The sequence below is a fragment of the Mus caroli genome, chromosome 1 (genome assembly GCF_900094665.2).
Source record: "Mus caroli chromosome 1, CAROLI_EIJ_v1.1, whole genome shotgun sequence".
Taxonomy (NCBI): Eukaryota; Metazoa; Chordata; class Mammalia; order Rodentia; family Muridae; genus Mus; species Mus caroli.
Genome location: NC_034570.1, coordinates 90,953,095 through 90,972,472, shown reverse-complemented (window position 1 = coordinate 90,972,472; position 19,378 = coordinate 90,953,095). Strand labels below are relative to the sequence as shown.

Here is a 19,378-nt window from a genome sequence, read left to right as displayed (position 1 = left end):
CTGTATGATATAAACTTCATGTCTCTGAAGAAAGAAATTAAAGAAGATCTCAGAAGATGGAAAGATCTCCCATGCTCATGGATTGGCAGGATCAATATAATAAAAATGGCTATCTTGCCAAAAGCAATCTACAGATTCANTGCAATCCCCATCAAAATTCCAACTCAATTCTTCAATGAATTAGAAAGGGCAATCGGCAGATTCATCTGGAATAACAAAAAACCTAGGATAGGAAAAAAATCTTCTCAATGATAAAAGAACCTCTGATGGAATCACCATGCCCGACCTAAAGCTGTACTACAGAGCAATTGTGATAAAAACTGCATGGTACTAGTATAGTGACACACAAGTAGACCAATGGAACAGAATTGAAGACCCAAAGATGAACCCACACACCCATGGTCACTTGATCTTTGACAAGGGAGCTAAAACCATCCAGTGGATAAAAGACAGCATTTTCAACAAATGGTGCAGGCACAACTGGCTGTTATCATGTAGAAGATTGGGAATTGATTCATTTCTATCTCCTTGTACTAAGGTCAAATCTAAGTGGATTAAGGAACTCCACATAAAACCAGATTCACTGAAACTTATAGAGAAGAAAGTAGGGAAAATCCTGGAAGATATGTGTACAGGGGAAAAATTCCTGAATAGAACAGCAATGGCTTGTGCTGTAAGATCGAGAATCGATAAATGGGACCTCATACAATTGCAAAGCTTTTGCAAGGCAAAAGACACTGTCAATAAGACAAAAATACCACCAACAGATTGGGAAAGGATCTTTACCTATCCCAAATTGGATAGGGGACTAATATCCAATATATATAAAGAACTCAAGAAGGTGGACTCCAGAAAATCAAATAACCCCATTAAAAAAAAAATGGGGCTCAGAACTGAACAAAGAATTCTCACCTGAGAAATACCAAATGGCAGAGAAGCACCTGAAAAAAAATGTTCAACATCCTTAATCATCAGGGAAATGCAAATCAAAACAAACCTGAGATTCCACCTCATACCAGTCAGATTGGCTAAAATCAAAAGTTCAGGTGACAGCAGATGCTGGCGAGGATGTGGAGAAAGAGGAACACTCCTCCATTGTTGGTGGATTGCAAGTTTGTACAACCACTCTGGAAATCAGTCTGGTAGTTCCTCAGAAAATTGGACATAGTACTACCAGAGGATCTAGCAATACCTCTCCTGGGCATATATCCAGAAGATGTCCCAACCGGTAAGAAAGACACATGCTCCACTATATTCATAGCAGTCTTATTTATAATAGCCAGAAGCTGGAAAGAACCCAGATGTCCCTCAACAGAGGAATGGATACAGAAAATGTGGTACATTTACACAATGGAGTACTACTCAGCTACTAAAAAGAATGAATTTATGAAATTCCTAGGCAAATGGATGGACCTGGANGGCATCATCCGGAGTGAGGTAACACAATCACAAAGGAACTCACACAATATTTACTCACTGATAAGTGGATATTATCCCAGAAACTTAGGATACGCAAGATATAAGAAACAATTTGCTAATCGCATGAAACTCAAGAAGAATGAAGACCAAAGTGTGGACACTGTGCCCCTTCTTAGAATTGGGAACAAAACACCCATAGAAGGAGTTACAGAGACAAAATTTGGAGCTGTGAAGAAAGGATGGACCATCTAGTGATTGCCGTATGCAGGGATCCATCCCATAACCAGCTTCAAAACACTGACACCATTGCATGCACTAGCAAGATTTTGCTGAAAGGATCCAGATATAGCTGTCTCTTGTGAGACTATGCAGGGGCCTAGAAAACACAGAAGTGGATGCTCACAGTCAGCTATTGATTGGATCACAGCGCCCCCAATGGAGGAGCTAGAGAAAGCTCCCAAGGAACTAAAGAACTGCAACCCTATAGGTGAAACAACAATATGAACTATCCAGTACTCCCTGGAGCTCATGTCTCTAGCTGCATATGAATCAGAAGATAGCCTTGTCGGCCATCAGTGGAAAGAGAGGCCCATTGGACCTCCAAACTTTATATGCCCCAGTACAGGGGAACACCAGGGCCAAAAAGGGGGAGTGGGTGGGTAGGGGACTGGGGGTGGGTGTGGGTATGGGGGAGTTTTGGGATAGCATTGGAAATGTAAATGAGGAAAATACCTAATAAAAAATGAAAAAAAAAAAGAAATGTGACTTACATAATGAAACATACATTTGATAAAATAAAATTTCTAGTTCATGTCCAAGGTGGTAGTATGGGGAAACTCAGGAATAATTTTCTCTTCCGTAGACTGGAAAGAAAATAATAGACATGGAACTTCTCATGGAAGGAAGAGTGGGTGAAACCTGGAAGTTGTCTGCACAGGAAATAAAACCTAACCAGATTCCACAGACTAAGGGAGAATGACAAAGCAAGGTGAGCAAATACCCTTGCTCCTCAAATACAAAGTTTAAAAGGGAGGTGGACTTCCTCTTCCTAGGCAGGAAAGTGGCAGTGGAAGGCAACATGTGGCCCTGAAGGCTGCATCCTGAAGACAAGAAGCCGAACTACATACCAGGTGTGGAGGGTGAAAGCAAGCCAGCTTCAGAAAATAAAGTAACAGGAAGCACAGAGAAAACTCAGTTATAGAGCTGCCTGGAGGGAAGTTCTGTGGCCAGGAACTCAGCCATTCTCAGACTGTAAATCCCGACATGGTCTCAGACTTCTCAGAAGAATCTCAGAGTTTGCATGAACACCTCATTGCATCACCTGGGTAAGCAACCATCCCAAACGATGAGAAAATTACAACTTGGGCAAGTTACTCTGACTCAACATACTGACAGATGTATGTTCACACACACTGTTGGAGATGTTCCAGGCATGCCTTATGTCTTAGATGTTTCCTGTGCCTCAGGTTGAAATAAAACTAAAAGCCTTTAGAGCAGATGTATACCAATTCAGTATGGTCCACAGACTTCCCAAGTTTATTGTTGAGTGAAAAGAGCTCACTGTATCACAAATACTGTCTATATATTCACTGTACAGAGTAACACTTCCTAAGAGAAGATAAACCTAAATTAGATTATATTCCTCCTATGCCCATGTTGCTAGACAGGGTCACTGCTCTACCATCAATATCCACTGCCAGGGCATTGCCTACTTAACAAATCCGGAGAGTACAGTCAGTGTGTTTGCCAAAGGTTAAGCATAGCTTGGTTTTGCTCCTATTAGTTTGTTCACAACTGAGAAGAAATAGAATAATCAGAAAATGCCTTCTACTAGTCTCAGTGTATTCGTTAAGAATTGTAACTCTAGAAAATCTTAGCAAGGAATAAACTTTCACTTACTTTTCAAGCCACCTATTTACATTTTAATATTGCAATATCATTTCTTTCCAGTTTTCATACTATAATCTTCATTTTAATTGAGTTTTATCTCTTCTCCCTTTTCTTTTCATATTTCCCTCTTTATTCTTTTTATTTCTGTTTTTATCTTTTTACTATTTTAGTTTTTAAAATGCTGGGAATTTTCATGTGTCTTAGGCAAATGGTTCCTTCACTGAGTGAAATCCAGCCTTTCAGTTACCGTTTCTATTTTTCTATTTATATTATTTTAAAGATCACTTCTACCTTTGTCTCTCCTCTGTCCCACATGTACTGAGGATAAAACCCAAGGCCCAGTGTATAATGAACTGTTGTGTCCTTGAGCTATAGTTACTGAAGAATTAATTTGGTTTAAATCACAACACATTCCTGCTTGAACCTAGTGGAAACTTTTACTTAGTGAAAGGGAGAAGGCATATAATCCCACATATTCACCAGTCTGGATGGGGAGGTATGGCTGAGGTTCTATTTCCAGGCAAATATTAACTGAGTGGCAATAGAGAAGAAAACATAACACAGGGGAGAGCACATCTACATCTCTGTTCTACTGTATTCAAGGCTGCAGCAGTGCAGACTGCATGTGACTGATAAGTCTGGTCATGAAGTGTCAGTGTCATACAGTAAAACCTATGATTCTAGATGTTAATCATCATCATAATATGTCTTCAGTGATTCCATGGACCTTTCAGCACAATTGCAACAATGACCATAATATCTTTAGAGATCTGCAATTCCTAATAGTGCTATCATTCCAGTAGGAGTCACATTTGAGTATGCATACTACAACTTAGGATGCCTACCCATCTGCTTGAAATGACAGTGTTTGTCCATTCTTTCAAGATTTGCAGAAATACTGAGATACTCTGTTCTTGACATGGTAATATCTGCTGAAAAACTGAGGTCACAAACAAAAGCCCTGTAAAGACTGTATTAGAGACTCCTTTTGACAATGAATACAACATTACATAAGATGCTCATCATTCCAAATCACACAGAATTCAACGTGTCATGAAGACTACCATATAAACGTAAAAAGCTGTCCATGTGAACTCATGGGGAAATCTCAATATGAAAAAGTATAAAAAGCAGCAATATAAAACAAATGAACCATGTGAATGTGTCTTAGCTAGGGTTTCTAGTGCTGTGCAGAGACACCATAACCATGGCCACCCCTATTAACAGAAAACATCTAACTGAGGATGGCTTATAGTTTCAGAGTCCACTATTATCAGGGAAGAAACATATGGTAGCTGACAGGTAGACAATCTGCCGGAAAAGGAGCTGAGAGTTATACATCTGGATTGTCAGGCAGCAGAAATGAAAGTGACAATAGGCCTAGCTTGAGCTTCTAAGACCTCAAACCCTGCCAATAAGTGGCACACTTCCTCCAGCAAGGCCATGCCTACCAAACAAGGCCACATCTCCTAAAGGTGCCACTTCCTATGGGCCAAGCATTCAAACACAGGACCCTATAGAGGCTATTCCTATTCAAATCACCACAGAGTAACTTGATTGATTTAATTTAAAATTAAGAAAAACTCAATGAAGAAAGACTGTGGAGATAATACAAGGATTAAAAATTAAAAATTTGATAAAGGGAATCAAAACTAATAAAACTGCGTATGGCCAGGCACACTTAAAATTTGGAGGAGGAAAACTGTAAATCAGCCTCATCTCCAGAAAAGTTAAAGTTCATAATTGCTATGCACACTCCAGTGAAGTTTGCTTGGCAGCCCGAGAGGCCTGGGAGCACTCACGAGGCAAAGAATTTCACGGAAACTCACCTCCTGGAACTTTGGTGTTTTCATAACCCGTATACTCATACCCTATCCCCGCGTTAGTCTGGTGTATGGATCCATGTGCTCTCTTTTAGTATTATCTTATTATAAGTGCCTGTTAAGATTGAATTCTGACATAGCTAAGCCTTCGTCAGGGTTTCAATGTCCTAGAAAATGCTTGAAGCCAAGGAGCTTGGTAGAGACAGTGAAACTAATTAGCCATTACAAAAGACAGAGCCAGCAGCTCAGGGCTAGTCTGCAGAGTGTTTACTAAGGACAGTAGCCAGTCTCACCCAAACAAGAGAATACTATGAAAGAGCTAGGGAATCCCACTGAGATAGAAATCTCAATGTAGTACAAGTTGGTGAATTCTTCTGACAAATGGAGATTCTCCACAGATACTTAAAAGTTATACTCATACAAGAAATTATCAGGGCCCAAGAAATAAGGGGGTTATAGTATTGCAGTATTCATGAGAAGGTCTGCTAGAGCAGAACCCCTGGTGGTGGGTTTAACAATAGACTATCTTTACACCTGGCTCCCTTCTTAGTGGCAGCGGCCTGGTCCCTGCCTTCTTTTGATGTATACATTCCTTTTGTATTGTGTCACTGTAACTTGGTGAATGTATCTCGCCTGGTTTCTTGCTATTCTTCTGTATAAAAAGTTTGATGCTCAACTTAACAAATTACATTCAGATTTCTACACAATCTCCTGTGTGCATCTGTCTGTCATTTGCCAACTCCTTGCCCACCTGCAACTAGAGATACTTTCCATGCAGACGAAAGGACCCAGAGGGTCTGCAGCATACAATCAGTCTTGTCTGCATCCTACCTCATTTCAACGAACAAAATTAGTTAAAATATTGACCAATACCTTAAATCAAGCTAAAAAGAAGAATATTACTTTAGTGCTAATAAAGTACAACAAGTAAAGATGCATGCCACCAATACCTGGGACCCGCATGGTAGTGCAAAAATGTTGACTAGTGTAAGAGTGTTTTCCTTGGAAGGAAAGGGCAAGCATGGCTCATATCCATTATACAAAGTTTGGATTTTCAAAGGTCAGGGTTTAGATATGTGTTTGTTTGTTTTGTTTTATTTCTGTTCTTCCTGTTACAATTCACTATGAGTACAAATATCACCTGGCAACTTTTCATATCACTTCATGGGACCTGTGCCTCAGGAAAATGGGCTATGTCTTTTAGAATTGTTGACAATGAGGCTTCAAACCATTACCACTAGTAATATCAGATTATTGTCATTTTTCTTGGTCACTCTCCAGTATTGGCAGTAAATTCCAGTTGTGGGAGACAACACAGACTTGAATAATTAAACTTAGAGAAATCAAGATGGTTCTAACTGGCTATCATTTGTAATATGGAAGGTATTATCCATGCTACTCATGAAAAAAGTCATCATCAGGTACACCCAGATATTAACCCTGACAACTAGATAAACTTGGCAAGGTGTGCCCAAGTGGTTGAACATATCATAGTACCTACCAAAAAACCTACTACTGTTATTTTACTGGATGGATATACTATTAAATCAAGTTCTAATGATTTATTATTATACCATAAATTAATGTATCTCACAACAACCACTATAGAATTTTCTCTTTCTAGAGTAGATTGTGAGTAACACAGAGGCCCACAATGGCCAAGATCCAGAGATAGAACCTAAAGAATGCTTAGCTCTGAGTGGGTCATATATAGAGAGAACCTGTTCCGAAGGCTCAGCAATCATTGTGGAAGAGGAAACAGAAACCAGCACAGTGGGTAACACATACACACACACACACACACACACACACACACACACACACAAACAAACAAACAAACAAACAAACAAAAAAACAGTGTTTTAACATGGAAATATGAGTTGAGCAACAAATTCTTGCCCTATCCATAGAGCTATTGGCAACTTTTAGCTGCTTGGCATGGGAGACAGTATTTTCTGTTTAAAAAATCTACCTTAAGTTATAACTAGGTTTCTTTTAAGAATCTATCTTGAGATACCACCAGTCAGGTACAGACCTTGTAATTAGTACTTTTTTGGACCCAATCCTCTAACCTGGAGAACTGTCCTAGAACTGCAGCCCAATGAAAAAATGTAATACTAACTTACTGTAGAATATTAGAAACTGATAGTCTCCTTTGGGATGAACTGGAGTCTATGTCTCTGCTGTAGATAACAAAAATGGCTCAATGTTCATCCTTATTTGTCAGAGTAGAGCATGCAGTTGTTAATACATCTCTTATTTGGGTGCTGATGTACCAGGGTACATGAAGAGATCAATATGTTAACATGGGGAATGGATGGTGAAAAATAATCTGCTAATGATCAATGTTTCTGCTCTTGATAATATTCAATAATATTTGGCTTTAGATTTTGTTTTGTTTTGTATTGCCTTGTTTTCTCACATATATTATATTCACTCTTTCTTATATTCCAGATCTTGTGTTTATTTAAAGATTAATGTACATATGCCTTTATTCTTTCACTCATATGCCTTTATTCTTACACTAACTGCTGTAACATGCCTACTTGACTTTTATAGCCTAAAATCAACTATTATGTTAGTCAATTTCTGGTTAATTATAGAACCTATAAATATTCCATTTACAATGTCTATCAGAGAGCCAAATTCTCAATAGAATTTGAGACTGATAATGTGTACAATAGAAACTGACCTTTGGGGTCAAAACATAGAACACATTTACAAATACGCACAAAAGGATATCAGTGGATTTGGGTATTATGACATTGTTTACCAGAAATAAGATCAAATATGATTTTATATCTCTTAGCATAATAATAAGCAAACAATTGTGTTACATAAACTGTGGTTTCTCTCTGGTGTAGTGGGTTGGTCTGATGATTCTTATCTTCTTATCCTAAATAGTGGTTCCTTGAGATGTGATTGCTCCTGATCATCAGATCCTAAAGTTCACAAGTAATGCAACATGAACCTTCTCCTCAATTTAATAAAAGGCTAGAGGCTATGATTGGGTAGTGGATAGAAAAAGGTGGAACTAGATGTTTGAGAGAGTGGGTTGCAAGGATGAGGAAGCTTCCATGGATAAAAACTGCATAGCCAGGAGAAACAGCAAGGAACAAGGGTCTTTATAGCTAGGGAATAATGCCTTATAGCCCTAGATCTGCCCAATCTAGGTATATGTCTTGTAAATAAAATACCTGGATTGTGTGTCTGTTTATACAGATTTATTAGGATTATAATCTCCTACTACATTTTGGCAGTTAAAAAGAAAGAATAGCACAGCATATTTATGATGAATTAAGTTCAAACCAATCTGAATCTGAAATATACAGTTTCTGGTGAAAGAGATAGAATAATCAGTAGTCAATGTACATATTTTAGAAAAACTTTGAGTATAGACAGAGTACTTAATAATTAAGAAAAATATTTGTACATTGAGTAAAAGAAGAAAAATATAGAAGCAGTTAAAAGAAGGATAGATTGTGGCTTGAGAACAGTTGTTTCTTAAACAGGAGGGGAAAGGAAATTGACAGTTATCTAGGAAGGCAGGCAGGAATAAAATGAGCTATATAAGGAGCACTGTGAAATTTTATGTATTAAAAATATTTATGTGGTCTTGGGAGTGTTCCTGCTTTGATAGTTTTAGCAAATGACACTCAAGTACACTACACATTCTCTCTTCTGCTTACATGACATATTTCTTAAATATATATCACACTTAGATATGCTCATTGCGAAAATTTTGAAATTAACCAGTAAGATGAAATATCTACCTGTGAGCATAGAGGCACTTGATGGTCTTATTAAAAACCGAGTTTGTAAATATTGGGGCAAAAAAACTGCAGATGACTTAAAAGTTGCAAACTCTGTGAATTTGCATACTACCTGGGACAGCACCAGTGGGTTCCTTATTAGACACTGAAAAAGAGCAGATAATATCACAATGATTTTCCTTAGCACATGCAGCACTGTCTTTCTATAGTCTATATCTAATGATTGAAATTATGAAAAATTGTATAACTCCATAGTAGACACAATTCCATATGAGACTAGTAGTTTTCTCTTTACCACAAATGTAGCTTTTACCTAAAGATCAGGTAGCTTGTTGAAAGTATTTCTCAGAGATTTATTAAATACATTCATATTTTAGCATTCACCTATCTCAATTGGTAAGTACTGTCTAATTTGGCATCATGTGATTTCACTAGATTTATTGGTTCCATTAGGATTAAATAATTTTGTCATTTTTAACTCACAAATGTCACAAACATAGTTACATTAAAAAGTTGCATGCATGTAGTCCTGATTTCCCATGGTGTAATAGCTTTAGAATTCTGTATCCTGCTTTTAGATATGAGGTTTATGAGGAATTTATTTCATACTTTGATTCAGAATTTTCTTCAGGTTATATATTTTTATAATAACACCTCAGTATCAGAACACAGTTTCCTAATGAAGAAACACATACTCTAAGTTTCATCGGAACAATATTTAAAGTTTCACAGGCCCTTGCAGAAGTGTAAATTTCCATCAAGCCACTAAGCATGGGAAGGTGATTTCGGTACAAGCAGACTACATCTGATTACTCTGAAACCCAGCCATTAATAGAGCTAATAGGAGAACAAGAAAGCCTCTAGATATCTCTGTCTTTCAGACTGTGAGCATTTAGTCACCCCATGTGAACCTCTGGAGGATAAGCTTCATCTAAAATTTGCACTTGTAAATAAGACAGTTTTATGTTAGGATAGTAAGTTTTGTCACACAGCAATAGCACAGACCACATAACTAGAAATATTTGATCATCACTGCTAACGTTTGTAGGCTTCTAAATTTTGTGATAAAGACATACAGAAGGTAGTATTTGTTTTGTGTTTCAATCGATTCAAATAAATCTGCAGTTTGGGGGATGGAGAAATGTCTCAGTTGGTAAAAATGCTTGCTTTTCTCGAAGACCTGAACTCATCCCTCATAACTCATATTTAAAAGATGACAAATAGAGTGGTACACACTCATTATATCAGTTTTGAGAGATGGGTGTAGGGGATAGTCCTGAAGCCAATTAACAAGCTAGTTTAGCCTACACATCAAGTTCCAGGCTGGCGTGTTTCAGAAAATAAAAGAAAAGTGGATAGCTCCTGAGGAAGCACACCTTGAGTCACCAGGTAGCACATGTAGGCATACATATTTCCAGGTGAACCTGAACATACGTGAATATCTACATGCCATTAAACACATAACTGTGTATTTCTTCATATAATTTAGGCATTCACTGTGTGGTTTTGTGTGTGTTATTCTATTACACTTCCTTATGGTTTTTGTTGATTTGCAAAAGTTTCATTATTTATGGTAAGTGTTAACTTCTTACATTTAGATAACCATTACCAATCTACTCAACTGCCTATGGATTAATTCATAAGAGAAACATTTTTGCCTTTATTATCTAACCTATACATTTTTTATGTTTTACATTACTTAAAACTTATTTAAAATGCATTTCTTCTTCCATGTTCTATGTATATACCAAGGTCAGCATTAACTATATTATATTACCTAAAGAATTATGTGAACCTGAAAACAATCTGTGTGAAATTCTGAAATTTATGATTTTATACATTGAACAATATTCTTTCCATTGCTTATATTATATATCAAATAATCCTTTAAATATATGTGTATTCACAGAGATAATGAATAATTAAATTGTGTACCCTATAACTGTGGGTTATTTAGATTCAAATGGGGAAATTGTCATTGTTTAAACTATCAATACCATGTGATTATTATTGTACCACGTTTATAGGTTATTCAGCTAAATATATCATTCATATATCATTTCATGAATTATATATCTACATATATGCTAATTTAACCTACTATTTATTGATACAAATACTTTGCAATTGATTTCCTTCATGAAAATTTTAGGTTTGTGCATTATTTATTATACTGTAATTATATTTTAGTCCACAATGCAATTTTTGTTTAAATTAAAGGTATATAATAACAAGGCACACAGTAAATTGTCACTGTTAAGAGTCTATCCTTTCCTATGAACGTCAATACTAAAATACTAAAATCAATAGTAAAGCGGTGTTAGAATTGATACCTTAATGCAGAAAATTTGTTGTATATAAAATCAAACTATAAAATATGGTAACATTTACATATACAGATGAACATGCTGAGAAAGAAATTATGAAAGCACTCACAATCAAAACAGCTATCAAGGAAATGCCCAGAAATAAGTTTAAGCTTGGAAATGGAGAACTTCTATAGTGAAAATTGTAAAACACTATTAAAGAAATTGAAGTAAACACACACAGAAAATAAAATATCATACATGAAAATGATATAAAGATTGAATCGTGGAAAAAAAAAACACTGATTTATATATTCAATGCAACCTTGACTAAGACACCAGTGGTATTATTTCAGAACTATTAAAAACAACATTGATATTCCCAACATAGAAACACAGCTAGAAGTGTCAGTATATCTGATATCAAGAGCAATGTAGAGCCACAGTAGACCCAGACAAAATTAAGAATACAGTGAAGCAAAAATACAACTCTGTAGGTCCAGTCATCTATACCCAGCTGATTTTTGGTGAATGATCAAAAATTACACACTGAAATAGAGACATGTTTTTCATTGAATAAATGTCTACTTGCAGAAAACCATAATTCACCCTTGTCTTTCATTTTGTAGGAAATGTCAAATCACAGGTGGTTAAAATGTAAACATAATACCATAAACTCTGTCTACTAAGATGGAAGTTACAGGCTATACTATATCAGTATCAGCAATCATAATACTTTTGTCTATGACCTCAAAGATATGGAAAATAGAAGGAATAGAGATAAATGAGATTATTTAAAAACCAAGAAGCTTCTATATAGGAAAGAAAACATCCACTGGAATGAAGAGACAAACTCTGAACGGGAGAAAATGCATCCCACATATTCTTTGTTTCAAGGATTAATAGGCAAAATAGTACATGTTCTGAAGAAAATTAAAAACAAAAAGGTAATTCAATGTAAAAAGTTGACATAACCATAATCAAAGCAAAATAAAATAGTTAAGAAATGATCTATAAATTACTAAGTAGCCAAAACTCCAATGATAAGTGATGCCAAATTGGGAGCTAGGGAGAATAGGAAAATGAATTCCAAATGCTATAGAGGACATAACAAGGGATAAAAAGATGTATATTTCCTTTCAAGTTTCCAGCAAAATTTTTTGTGTGGCTACAACCAAAGCAATATCCTCTGCTTTGAAACCAAACAGGATTTTCTGGGGCTTTGTTTGTTTCGTTGATCGCTTTAAGTTTTTTTTTTGTTTGTTTGTTTGTTTATTTATTTGTTTGATATTCTGTTTCTTTTCCCAAATTCTGTTTCAAAAATAGTTGGGAGAATGACCGAGCAGTTAGAAAGTTTTTGAGAGTAAATGGAGAGACCTGGAACACAAAAATTGGCTAATATGGGAATACACAGGGTTCACTCTGTTCTTCCATTTCTGAAAGTGTTGCAGAGTTGGTTCTGCAACTAGAAAAAATTGTGTGTGGAAGTGCTTGGAAGATGAAGATTGCTAGAAAATGGGGAATAAGTGCTCAGCCCTGAGGAATGAGCAAGAGAACAGGAGATTCTTGTAGGAGAAAAGAAAGAAGCTACACCAGAGGGAAGTCATGTCAAAGAAATGGGAAGACAATTTGATGAAACAGACTGTTTTGAGAAAAAGAACTCATTTTTTATCAGATATTTTCTTCATTTACATTTCAAATGCTATCCCAAAAGTCCTCTATACCCTCCCCCAATCCTGCTCCCCTACCCACTCACTCCCAATTTTTGGCCCTGGCATTCCCCTGTACTGGGGCATATAAAGTTTGCTAGACCAAGGGGCCTTTCTTCCCAATGATGGCCGACTAGGCCATCTTCTGCTACATATGCAGCAAGAGACACGAGATCTGGGGGAACTGATTAGTTCACATTGTTGTTCCACCTATAGGGTTGCAGACCCCTTCAGCTCTTGGGTACTTTCTCTATCTCCTACATTGGGGGTCCTGTGTTCCATCCTATAGATGACTGAACATCCACTTCTGTATTTGCCAGGCACTGGCAAAGCCTCACAGTAGACAGCTATATCAGGGTCCTTTCAGCAAAATTTTGCTGGCATATGCAATAGTGTCTGCGTTTGGTGGCTGATTATGGGATGGATCTCCAGGTGAGGCAGTCTCTGGATGTTCCATCCTTTCATCTTAGCTCCAAACTTTGTCTCAGCAACTCCTTCCATGGATATTTTATTTCCTATTCTAGGGAGGAATGAAGTATCCACGAGTTGGTCTTCCTTCTTGATTTTCTTGTGTTTTGGCAGTTGTATCTTGGGTATTCTAGGTTTCTGGGCTAATATCCACTTATCAGTGAGTGCATATCAAGTAACTGCTTTTGTGATTGGGTTATCTCACTAAGGATAATATCCTCCAGACACATCCATTTGTCCAAGAATTTCATAAATTCATTGTTTTTAATAGCTGAGTAGTACTCCATTGTGTAAATGTACCACATTTTCTGTATCCGTTCCTCTGTTGAGGGACACCTGGGTTCTTTCCAGCTTCTGGCTATTATAAATAGGGCTGCTATGAACATAGTGGAGCATGTGTCCTTATTACCATTTGGAGGATCTTCTGGATATATGCCCAGGAGAGGTATTGCTGGATCTACTGGTTCTCTTCAGTACATTCTTCTTTCTCTTTTTGTCCTAAATACTTTTTATTATTGGATATTTTTATTTATTTACATTTCAAATGTTATCCCCTTTACTGGCTTCCCCTCTGGAAACTCCCTATCCCATCCTCCCTTCCCCTGCTTCTATGCGGGTGCTCACCCATTCATTTCAAACCCAGCACACCACCAGAGTTAAGGTCACCTGAGTAAGTTTTTAGAGATCACCATCAATAGCTTTCCCAGTAGTTGTACAGCATATGCCTCCTAATGATGTGGAACAAGTTTGTGACAAGATAGTGAGGTATCCTATATGATAGATCTAGGATTATTTAAAGAGGTCACAATTACATATGGGATGCACTTGCCTTATGTGACTCAAATTCTGAATAGCTGACCTGCTCAAAATAGAATTATTCCCCCAAAAAAGGAGGGGATTGATTACAATTGTACGATATGCCAGTCTGAGTTAACAATGGCTACCAGTAAATCACATTGATGGTAATAATACAGTCAAAGATCAGTTGCTGGGGGAAGGGTAATATTCTCATATACAAGAACAAACTTAATTTGCTGCTGCTGCTATAGAATAATGTCACTTAGCAGATTTAAGAGATTAAGACAAAGTTGAGGAGCCCGGGAAAAAGTTTACTACATTATATTTACAAACATTATACAAGTATCAGGAGGAGCATTCACTGATTTTATTCTTTTACAAACATAAGTTTGAACTGTGAATAAATTCATATCATACCAGGGTATACAAGACAGGTTTTGATAGAAACCTTGGCATATGAAAATGCAAGTACCAAATGTAAAATGTTTATTAAGTAATTAGTGGTGTGGGCATCATGCTAGGACCAGTGGATAAGGGGTACAACTGATCTTGGTTGAACCTGTACCATGCTAATATGATAGGTTAAGGTATAGATAGAAGTTTCCAATATAAAAAATGCATGATGCTTCAGCTGCAGGAAATAGCTGAAGGAAATAAGGCCATTTCAAAGAGACTATGGAGAAGCCCCTAAAGGTCTCAGATATCAAAATGCAATGTGAATAAATGATGAGAAATATGGTACTTTGCACAGGAAAAATGACAAACCATTTCTAGAAGCAACAAAATTTGTCAATGGGAGCAAGAAAGAAGACCTAGGCTTTCAGGGATGTGCAGGTCATGTGACCAGTATTACCACTGGCCCAATTATTGTTGGCCAAACAGAAATAAAGAAGGCAATTTCTTATTGTTAGGAATTTGCTAACATCAACTAATTTGCTCTATGAAGCCACAGTTACTCTGATAACTAAACCACACAAAGACCCAACAAAGAAAAAGAACTTCACAGCAATTTCCCTTATGATACTGATGCAAAACTATTCTACAAAATTCTTGCAAACTGAATCCAAGAACACATCAAAATGATCCTTATGCATGATCAAGTGGTTTCATCAGAGGGATGCACAGTTGGTTCAATATATTAATATCAATTTAACCACTATACAAATAAACCCAAAGAGGAAAGCCACATGATTGTCACATAAGATGTTGAAAAAACCTTTAACAGAACAAAACACCCCTTCATGATAAAAGACTTGGAAATGTCAGGAATTCAAGCCCCATACCTAAACATAGTGAAAGCAATATATAGAAAACCAATAGCCAACACAAAAATGGGAAGAAGCTTGAAGCAATCCCACACAAATTAGGACTAGAAAAGGCTCCCCACTCTCTTCCTTTCTATTCAATCTAGTACAGGAAGTTCTAGCCAGAACAATTAGACAACAATCAGAGGTCAATTCTTCACAGAAATAGAAAGAGCATTTCTCAAATTTATCTTTAATAACAAAAAACATAGGATAGCAAAAATGATTCTCAACAATAAGAGAATTTCTGGGGGAATTCACCATCACTGATCTCAATCTATACTACAGATTTGAAAAGATAGTATTTTCAGCAAATATTGCTGGAAAAACTGGACATCTATAGGTATAAGAATAAAGTTTGATCCTTGTCTCTCACCCTGCACAAAAATCAATTATGAAGGCATGAATAACCTACCCAGTATTATACCTGAAACTCTGAAACAATTAGAGGTTAAAAGAAGCACATTTAAAGATAAGGAAAGAGAATCAGGGTGACAAGTCCTGTCCGGTCAGCACCAGCACGGGGTATCCTTGGGCACAAAGTCAGCGGACACCCCAAAAGTCCCTAGAGGACTCTCCACAAGATCTTAGAACCTCTGGTGAGTGGAACACAACTTCTCTTCCAATCCAACTGCGTGGGACCTGAAACAGCATTAGGGAAGCAGAAAACCTGGCACGACCAGGATCACAAGCCCCTTCTGGTCTGCGCCAGCACCAGATAACCTTGGGTGTGTGGTCGGCAGACACTCCCAAGGTCCCTAGAGGACTCTCCACATGATCTTAAGATCAATGACCTGACAGCTCCTCAAAGGAGACACCACTTCCGGGCACTGTAACAGGATCCCAGGATAAAAAGAGCTTGGTCACACCAGTATTTCAGGGTCTCAGAGGAACTTAACTTCCAAGAACTGTGATACACCCAGAATTTCAGGTTCATAGGAGCCCAAAAGCAAAGGATCACAGAGAAAGCTGGACTCTAAGGAGTTCTGAATCAACTGGGATTATAAGAAGAATAAGCTCCAATCAGATATATTGAGGACAACAAATGCTTGAGATAATCAGATGGCAGGAAGCAAGCTTAAGAACAGAAGCAACAGAAACCAAGGTTACTTGGCATCATCAGAACCAAATTCTTCCACTATAACAAGTCCTGGATACACCATAACACCAGAAAAGCAATACATGGATCTAAAGGCACTTCTGATGAGGATGGAGGACCTTAAGAAGGAAATGAAGGAAGACACAAATATACAGCTAGAAGCCTTTAAAGAGGAAACACAAAAATGCCTTAGAGAGTTACAGGAAAACAATACCAAAACGGAGATGGAATTGAACAAAACCATGCAGGATCTAAAAAGGGAAATAGAAACAATAAAGAAAACCCAAAGAGAGACAACTCTAGAGATGGAAACCCTAGGAAAGAAATCAGGAACCATACATGCGAGCATCAGCAACAGAATACAAGAGATGGAAGAGAGAATCTCAGGTGCAGAAGATTCCATATGGAACATGGACACAACAATCAAAGAAAATGCAAAAAGATCCTAACTCAAAACATCCATGAAATCCAGAACACAAAGAGAAGACCAAACCTACAGATAATGGGAGTAGATGAGAATGAAGATTTTCAACTTAAAGGGCCAGCAAATATCTTCAACAAAATTATAGAAGAAAACTTTCCATACCTAAAGAAAGAGATGCCCATGAACATACAAGAAGCCTACAGATCTCCAAATAGACTGGACCAGAAAAGAAATTCCTCNCNACACATAATAATCAGAACAAAAAATGCACTAAATAAAGAAAAAATATTAAAAGCAGCAAGGGACAAAGGTCAAGTAACATATAAAGGCAGGCCTATAAAAATTACTCCAGACTTCTCACCAGAGACAATGAAAGCCAGCAGATCCTGGACAGATGTTATACATACACTAAGAGAACACAAATGCCAGCTCAGGCTACTATACCCAGCCAAACTTTCAATTACCATAGATAGAGAAACCAAAGTATTCAATGACAAAACCAAATTCACACAATATAGTTCCACAAATCCAACCCTTCAAAGGATAATAACAGAAAAAAAAACAAACAAAAACAAAAAAAAAACAAAAAAACAAAAACAAAAACAAAAAACAATACAAGAACGGAAACTACACCCTAGATAAAAGCAAGAAAGTAATCCTTCAGCAAACCTCAATGAAGACAGCCACAAGAACAGAATGCCAACACTAACAACAAAAGTGATAGAAAGCAACAATTACTTTTCCTTAATATCTCTTAATATCAATGACTCAATTCCCCAATAAAAAGACATAGACTAACAGAATGGCTACAGAAACAGGAACCAACATTTTGCTGCTTACAGGAAACCCATCTAAGGGATAAAGACAGACACTACCTCAGACCGAAAAGCTGGAAAACAATTTTCCAAGCAAATGGTCTGAAGAAACAAGCTGGAATAACTATTCTAATATCGAATAAAATCGACTTCCAACCCAAACATCAAAAAAGACAAGGAAGGGCACTTCATACTTATCAAAGGTAAAATCTTCCAAGAAGAACTCTGAATTCTGAATATTTATACTCCAAATGAAAGGGCAGCAACATTCATTAAAGAAACTTTAGTAAAGCTCAAAGCACACATTGCACCTCACAAAATAATAGTGAGAGACTTCAACAAACCACCTTCATCAATGGACAGATCCTGGAAACAGAAACTAAACAGAGACACATGGACACGAACAGAAGTTATGAAACAAACAGTTGTAACAGATATCTACAAAACATTTTATCCTAAAACAAAAGGATATATCTTCTTCTCAGCACCTCATGGAACCTTCTCCAAAATTGACCATATAATTGGTCACAAAACAGGCCTCAACAGATACAAAAATATTGAAATTGTCCCATGCATCCTATCAGATCACCTTGGACTAAGGCTGATCTTCAATAGCAATATAAACTATAGAAAGCCAACATTCACGTGGAAACTGAACACTCTCCTCAATGATACCTTGGTCAAGGAAGGAATAAAGAAAGAAATTAAAGACTTTTTAGAGGTCAATGAAAATGAAGCCACAACATACCCAAACTTATGGGATACAATGAAAGCATTTCTAAGAGGAAAACTCATAGTTCTGAGTGCCTCCAAAAAGAACCTAAAGAGAGCACAAACTAGCAGCTTGACAACAAACCTAAAAACACTAGAACAAAAGGAAGCAAATTCACCCAAGAGGAGTAGACAGCAGGAAATAATCAAACTGATGGGCAAAATCAACAAAGGAGAAACAAGAACTATTCAAATTAACCAAACAAGGAGCTGGTTCTTTAAGAAAATCAACAAGATAGATAAACCCTTAGGCAGACTCACTAGAGGACACAGGGTTAACAAAATCAGAAATGAAAAGGGAGACATAACAACAGATCCTGAAGAAATCCAAAACACCAACAGATCCTTATACAAAAGGCTATACTCAACAAAACTGCAAAACCTGGATGAAATGGACAATTTTCTAGACAGATATTACATACCTAAGCTAAATCAGGATAATATTAATGATATTTAAATACTCTCATATCCCCTTAAGAAATAGAAATAGTCATTAATATTCTCCCAACACCCCCCCCCAAAAAAAGAACCTAGGGTCAGATGGGTTTACTGCAGAGTTTTATCAGACCTTCAAAGAAGACCTAATTCCAACTCTCCTCAAACTATTCCACAAAAAAAAAAAAAAAAAAAAACAGAAGGTACTCTACCCAATTCATTCTATGAAGCCATAATTTCTCTAATACCTAAACCAAAGAAAGACCCAACAAAGATAGAGAACTCCAGACCAATTTCCATTATGAATATCAATGCAAAAATACTCAATAAAATTCTTGCTAACC

At 36.9% G+C, this 19,378-nt stretch overlaps 1 protein-coding gene across 3 annotated transcripts in view; it reads right to left on the bottom strand.

Moving 5' to 3' along the window:
- LOC110294789 (solute carrier organic anion transporter family member 6A1-like) overlaps positions 1–19,378 on the bottom strand; it is a 178,356-nt gene that overhangs the window by 124,512 nt on the left and 34,466 nt on the right. For all 3 annotated transcript variants that reach the window (XM_021163258.1, XM_021163266.1, XM_021163273.1), the window contains one exon: positions 8,906–9,050. In XM_021163258.1, coding sequence (XP_021018917.1) covers positions 8,906–9,050 — 145 coding nt within the window. The remainder of the gene's footprint in view (positions 1–8,905; positions 9,051–19,378) is intronic.